Source organism: Hydra vulgaris, chromosome 04 (genome assembly GCF_038396675.1).
Source record: "Hydra vulgaris chromosome 04, alternate assembly HydraT2T_AEP".
NCBI classification, from domain to species: Eukaryota; Metazoa; Cnidaria; class Hydrozoa; order Anthoathecata; family Hydridae; genus Hydra; species Hydra vulgaris.
Genome location: NC_088923.1, coordinates 47,061,376 through 47,069,144, shown reverse-complemented (window position 1 = coordinate 47,069,144; position 7,769 = coordinate 47,061,376). Strand labels below are relative to the sequence as shown.

The 7,769-nt window shown below is 28.1% G+C and overlaps 2 protein-coding genes across 4 annotated transcripts in view; both read right to left on the bottom strand.

Moving 5' to 3' along the window:
* Positions 1-113: 113 nt before the first annotated feature.
* The window catches only part of LOC105844863 (solute carrier family 35 member F4), a 47,175-nt gene continuing 39,519 nt past the window's right edge, over positions 114-7,769 (bottom strand). For all 3 annotated transcript variants that reach the window (XM_065796485.1, XM_065796486.1, XM_065796484.1), the window contains exon 6: positions 114-746. In XM_065796485.1, coding sequence (XP_065652557.1) covers positions 276-746 — 471 coding nt within the window. In that variant the 3' untranslated portion in view covers positions 114-275. The remainder of the gene's footprint in view (positions 747-7,769) is intronic.
* On the bottom strand, positions 2,997-5,056 carry LOC136078923 (zinc finger protein 862-like). Its single transcript, XM_065794732.1, has 2 exons — positions 4,851-5,056; positions 2,997-4,618 (listed from the first exon to the last, which is right to left on the bottom strand). The coding sequence occupies exon 2, from the start codon at positions 4,425-4,427 to the stop codon at positions 2,997-2,999; it is 1,431 nt and encodes a 476-aa protein (XP_065650804.1). The 5' UTR covers positions 4,428-4,618; positions 4,851-5,056.

The following is a 7,769-nucleotide window of genomic DNA, read 5'->3' as shown; positions in this document are numbered from 1 at the left end:
TATATATATATATATATATACATTTACAAGTGCTATATAATAGCAACATAACAACAAATATAAAAATAAACTTAAAATGATTATTATAAATTTTTTATTTTACTTTTTACTGCTTATAATTTTATTTTAAAATACTAAAAATGCTAAAATAATATTTCTAGGCTCACAAATATATTTATAATGCTAGTAAATTTTTATAGACCATTTATTTTTAAGGGCATTATTTTTAAAATTCAAAAAAGAAGTAAAAACAAACAGCACATGACCCAAAAAAGTTATTCTGGCATTGACAAAGAATCTGTTTTTCTTCTTTGACGTAATGAAGAATATTTACAGAAAAGCTTCTTTTCATATTTTTCTAATACATTATTGGGGATCAACATCAATATAAATCCAAATATAATTAATAAAAAAGCTCCTATTTCATAGATTCCAAATTTACTTCCTCTAAAGAGAGCATCTACAACAGCATTAAAAGGGATTCCCAGCAAAGCTCCAATTGATATAAACAATGGAAATGTTAAAGAAATGCCAAAGTTAATAAGAAAGTTAAACACCACGCCAAACAATGATGTACCAATAAGAAAACCCCATGGAATTTTCGAAAACTCAATTACTTCGTAATCGTAATAAGCAATTATAAGAACAACAGGCCAAAACAAAAGGAAGCATAAACCTCCAAGAACAGTTAGAAAAAGCGCTACTTGACAGCCACTTGGAGAACCAATCACTCGCTTAAATGATACCTAAAAGAACAAAAAAAATTAAATTATTCATACAAGTTAAATAACATATAATTACATTTATTTACTAAACTATAATCAATCCTTATCTAAGGATGCAATTTCCTAATATCATTTTATCACTCTTAATGTAAAAATGTGTGCTTTAATTTTTCAAAAAAAAAAAAGAAAAAGAAAAATAATGAAATATATATATATATATATATATATATATATATATATATATATATATATATATATATATATATATATATATATAAATACATATATATATATATATATATATATATATATATATATATATATATATATATATATATATCACTAGTGTACACTTGGATTTTGGTTGGTCGCCCAGTGGGCGACTGAGAGTAATAATTTAGCTAATCTCGGTCGCCTGCCAATTGTCCATCACCATTTTTAACAAAATTCGCATTTTGCGTAATTCTCATACAGTAAAGTCTTGACTATCTCTCCTAAACTCGATTTTTTTTTAAAACATTAAATTTTTTTTTTCTGACTATCACAACTGTTTTTTATATTTAATGAGGATTACATTATGAATAATAAGGAGAGAAAAAAGAAATCGAGCGATAATTGATCAATTAATGTTGTTGTTTTTTTGCAACGTAATTTGATTGGTAGCAAAAAGACATTATATAAAAACAAACTTTTTATGTATTATTTTTTTAATTACGCAACTTGGTTTTTATCTTGGTATTTCTTTTAGAATGTTACAACAAAATAATATTTAAATAATAAATAATGCGTACGTACGCAGAAGGGGGTGGTCGTTATTATGTTAGATAAAAGTCATCTTTAATTTTGGGCGCATAAATTTTGCTTAATTTAAATTTGGACGCATAAATTTTGCTTAAAGAATTATTAAAATAATAATAATGATAAAAAAAAAATCGAGTCGCCCGGTCGACTAAACTTCATCAAATATTATTTCCAGTAGCCTTTCGGAAGATTCGGATGGCATTTGCCATCGAGCGACCGCTAGTGTACACCACTGTATATATATATATATATATATATATATATATATATATATATATATATATATATATAAATATATATATATAAATATATATATAAATATATCAGGCTTGGTCGGGAAAGGCGTGCGATCGCACTCTGATCTTGACCACGCATACAATATTTAGTTGCGACAACTTGCCCACGGCTTCATAGATGTTTTGAGAACATTTCAAAAAATAATCAAGCGCAAAAAAGTTCAACTGGACCGATGAGAGACAATTACAAAAGTTAAAAGCTTCCTGATTAAATTGTTATAAAATAAGTTTAGAATAATTAATAAACTTTGTCTTTTATAATTAAGCGACACTCTTTTATATAAAGTAAAAACTTACTATTAATAATTGTTTAATAAAGAAACAATTGTTATTCAATTTATCAAAGAGTTTAGTATAATTTCTTTTATTTGAGTACTTCTGATTTATTTCAACAAGATTCTAATAAACAAACGTTTGTTGATTTATTTAATAAATAAAAAAGTCAATCTTTTTTTAACCATTTCGCGCTTTACGTAGTTGGCCTGAGTTTTGTTTTTACAAATTACATACGATTCTTTGTAGTACGACAAACAAAAGAAACAATTAAATCATTCAGTTACTATGACATCTTCATAGATGTTTTGAGAACATTCAAGTATGTTTCCATGTTTGTCCGCATAACAATAAGTTTTAAAAATACACGCAAAAAAATTAAATTCATAACTTTAATCTTTACTAATTAAATGATTTTATATTGACGAATGCTTTAAAAAGATTCGCTAATATAAATTTGTTTTATTTTAATACGTTGACTTATTGTTGGAGCCACACACACACAGATGTTTAAAAGATTTAATAAAATGGCAGAGTATAAACTTTTTAATAACATATTTTGATCTATATTATTAAAAAGTTTTATATATACAGCATATAATATATACATATATTAGCTTATACGCTGCCTTTTTATTAAATTCAACTTATTTATGCAATCGTATAACAAGAATATGACAATCAAAGATATCATATATATAATGCTAAATATATTTTCGTCCTTCAGGACTCTTAAGTAATGTACATAAATATAAAACTATGTGGGATAAAATTTATATTACAAATTTTTTATCCGTCCGATTCAGATATAGAACTTATATCTTCACTGGTGCAGCTTTCTTCGCTACTATAATCAGTGGCAATACTAGCATTAGCTGAATCAAGGAAAAAAACTCTTCGCTTATCTAAGAAAAATATCCACAGCACGACTTAAAATATCATCGCGTTCTTGTTGAGTGAAATTCGTGTCATTCCCTGCTATGATTATTGAGTCTTCCATTGTTGAGTGGTTCATCTTTAAACGCCTATCAGTCAAAATCACAGTCAAAATACTGAAAACGCGTTCGACAGCTGAATTAGAACCAGCAATACACATCAGAAGTTCAACTAAAAGACTCAAGTTTGGAAACTTAATTTTATAATAAAGAAAAATATTCTGCCATATTTGCAATGGTGTGAGTGCAGTGGTGTACTGCGCATTTATTAATAGTTTTGCAGCTCTCCATTCCGAAAGAACCATTTTAAAATCCATTCCTAATTTTTCTAGAGGGTAAAAAAATTCGTTTAGCAATAAAGATATGCTGGCATCACCATACATGCTGTCTGCTGTCCATACTTGCGGATCTAACCAATCCATTGATTCGAATATGGGATTTAACAGCGAACTAAATCTATCGTTTATAAATGGCAGAATGATTTCAATTGCTAATTTTCTTACTTTAATGGCAGAATGAATACATTCAAAGTTAAGATTAGCCATATTGTTGAGTTCACTCTCAACAAACTCAGGGTTTGATTTTTTCAATTCGTTACCTTCTTTGAAATACGAAGAAAGAAGATTGGTTGAACCATCTTTTTCATTGATTATAAACTTGAGTAAATATGAATCAATAATATTATCAATATCTTTATGGCTTAATTCCGCTAAGCTAGCCTTTGTTATATCCACCGCTGGTTTTAACTCATTCACCATTAACATTTGTTTTTCAAAAACCAATGATAATGGTGATAACTTTTCTAAGATGTCCAAATAACTACAAACCATACATAATAGTCTGTAGTCATGCAACCGTTTGGACAATCCAGAAAGTTTAGCACGCATATCTGCTTTAGTGTCGCGATCAGCAAGAGTATTATCGAAACCCACAATAAGCGAAGGCCAATTATGTAAAAGTTTTGTAAAGCCGCGTCTCCTGTGACTTATAAAGCGCGTTCCAAATATTTTAGGCAACGTGTAATATGTAATGTTCAAAGCCTCAGCAGCTTTTTTAACTGCGCATTTTAGCTTTCCAGAATTGCGAAATAAATTAAATATGGAAATGTAAAAACGTTCACACTCTTTATACTGGGAAATATCTTTCACAGCATCTTTTATTGCTAATTCTAAACGATGGTTTACGCAGTGAATTTTTATCAGCCACATTCTATCTTTTTTTAATTGTGTTAACACGCCATTATAAATTCCAAAATTAACGCAAGCTCCGTCGGCCGTAGCGCTTACAAGTTTGTATTTGTAAGCTGACGCAGTTAAAGGAACACTACCGGTTTCAATAAAAATGCTATCAATAGCCTTTTTAATGGTATTGGCATTCATACCACCCAAACTGTTCATATCAAGTAAAGAAACTACAAAACAGGCAGGGGTCCCTTCGCGTTCAACGCGCACAAGAATCAACTCTTTTTCATCCTTTGTTTTTCTAGCCTGAGAACCATCGGAAAGAATGGAGAAAAAGTTTGTTTCATTGACAATTTTAGCAACTTTTTCTTTAATGGCACTGGCAATGCATGAGATATATTCACGTGCTAAAAAAGAAATTAAAAACAATAAAATAAAAAAATAATAATAAAACTAATATTTTTCAAATTAAAAAATAAAATGGATAAATCAAAAGGATAAGACCATTCGAATGTAAAATCTTAAAAAAAAAAAAAAATTAAACTTTCATTATAATAGTAACGTAACTTTAATTTGATTTTTTCATTTGAATTATTTTATTAAATTACGAAAAAGAAACTGAACCTAAAAATCAATAACCTGCTTTATTGTTGTCTTTTCCTTGTAAAAGGAGTGCACCATTAAGTCTTTGGCATTTGATCAGTGTCTTGAAATGGCTATGGCATGCTTGGTTTTAGAGCCATTTCATAGGCTGTTCTAATCATCTTTAATAACGCTTCGCGGTTGTCTTGTGTAATAGTTAACAAGTTTTCCATATCGAGGTTAGCAATACAACTACTTCCAGGATCTTCTTAGTTACCATTATCAATCAGCACCGCTAATCTATGGCTTTGCCCTCTAAGATGGCGATCAACCTTTATTATTATCAAAGAAAAAATCACGGTTCAAATTAAGCAATTTTCTAAAAAATTTATTCACTTAGTAATATAGTAAATTATAAGATAACTACAGTTATAAGTTATATAATGGTAGAAAAATTATGTTTAAATTAATTCCTGGAGTCACAAATTAAGAACAAGCTAATTATTTTAATTTTACCTGATACTTTGTCACCACACAAGTTCCCTCCGTAAACGCTGTCAAAGAATGATTTGATACTCCTTTAACTAAAGCATCCGTTAAAATTTCAGTTTTGTTCCTAGCACAAATCTTACACCATATTTTGACAACTAAGCCATTTTCTTCCGTGTATCCAATAACTGATTCTTTCCCCCACGAAAGAAAAGTTTTTAAGTTCTTAGATATTGGTTTACTATCTTGAATTTTTTTTGCTTCAGATGTCATTCTTACAAATTTGTTATACTTAAACTTAAATTTACTTATTTCTGTTTTAAATACTTATTAAAATGAAAAATAAAAAAAAAGCCCACTCACTATTCATAATCAGTGGTAAAGCAGTTCCGCTTCCTCCTCGTAATTTATTTTTACCTTTTGAGTTTAATCATAAAAAAATGCTTTCAGATAGTTTGACGTATTTAAAATTTGGTTTTGGTTAGTAAAATAAAAAATAAAAATATAATTCATTTGGAATGTAATTTTTTTGGATACTGATCATTATAGACCGCTAATTCAGGGGTCTAGCACATTGCGGAATTGTTTTTAACATTTTTAAAGATACTGCTAAAAACAACGTTCTAACATTGTCATAGTAACTGAATGATTTAATTGTTTCTTTTGTTCGTCGTACTACAAAGAATCGTATGTAATTTGTAAAAACAAAACTCAGGCCAACTACGTAAAGCGCGAAATGGTTAAAAAAAGATTGACTTTTTTATTTATTAAATAAATCAACAAACGTTTGTTTATTAGAATCTTGTTGAAATAAATCAGAAGTACTCAAATAAAAGAAATTATACTAAACCCTTTGATAAATTGAATAACAATTGTTTCTTTATTAAACAATTATTAATAGTAAGTTTTTACTTTATATAAAAGAGTGTCGCTTAATTATAAAAGACGAAGTTTATTAATTATTCTAAACTTATTTTATAACAATTTAATCAGGCAGCTTTTAATTTTTGTAATTGTCTCTCATCGGTCCAGTTGAACTTTTTTGCGCTTGATTATTTTTTGAAATGTTCTCAAAACATCTATGAAGCCGTGGGCAAGTTGTCGCAACTAAATATTGTATGCGTGGTCAAGATCAGAGTGCGATCGCACGCCTTTCCCGACCAAGCCTGATATATATATATATATATAAATATATATATACATATAAATAAATATATATATATATATAAATATATATATATATATATATATATATATATATATATATATATATATATATATATATATATATATATATATATATATATATATATATATATTAGGGGTGTTCAAATTAATAAAAATTTTAAAACGCGAATGCACAAGAAGCCAAATTTAGGGCAAATACAAAGTAAATACGATTACAAAAAAAAATTCCAAAAATAATGACATTTATCTTATGCTCAAGCAGCAAAATACTCCGAAAAATGGTGTATATATATATATATATATATATATATACAAATTGATTTTAATAAAAAAGGCAGCGTATAACTATTTTTTTAAATATATTTTAGATATAACAATATATTTACAATATTTCGTTGACATATTGTGGTCAGCGTCATCAGGTAATGAAAAAAAAAAATGTTACAAAACAACATAAAACCAACCGTTTAAAAAAAGAAGACATTAAAAAGCATAAAATATAAAAACAAATCAAATAATATAATAGTGACGTCAGTTAAATTTTTGTCAAAATTGGTCCCCAAGTTTTCGTTTTCACACTATCCCATCATCTCTATTTAGAACAGTTAGCCCAATACCTATCTCGTGTCGAATTCTTGCTTTATTTATCTCCAGGGATTCTCTAACTTTTCTTATCCTGTATTCTGGAATGACTGCCAAGGTTTTAGGATTTAGCCAATCAAAAGTACCACGCCATGTTCTAGAATGTTCCGTGGCTCCTGAACTCTACCATTTTTGATTTTTACAGGCTCTTTGGTGTTCCGCACTTCTTGAAATAATTTTCTTTTTGGTCTTTTAGGTGAAGCAAATATAACTCTGATGTTTATTTTTTTAAACTCTCTTTGGAATTTAGGATCAATAATAGGTATCCAAGGTAGTTTAATAAACTGCTTATCTGATTGTTTAGATGTAGTATTTTTTGAAACGCGGTCTGAATAGTTTTTGGTTATTTTAATAACATTTATTTTGTTATAGTCGTTTTCTAAAAATGTATCTATGAGGAAATCAATTTCTTGTGAGAGGTGTTTTTGGGAGCAGATTTGTTTTGCTCTAAAAAGAAACCCTTTGAAGACTCCAATAATTATGATTGGGTTGATGTTAGAGTTTATTTTTATTTGAACATTGGTTATCGCATCCTTACGGTGTATTTGAAATTCATAAAATCCGTTCATTGCATTGCAAAAGTTAAGTTGTTTTCTTCCGTTTTCAAGTTCAACAATATATTTTACGGAGGGGGTTTTGGACATAAGGATGCGATAA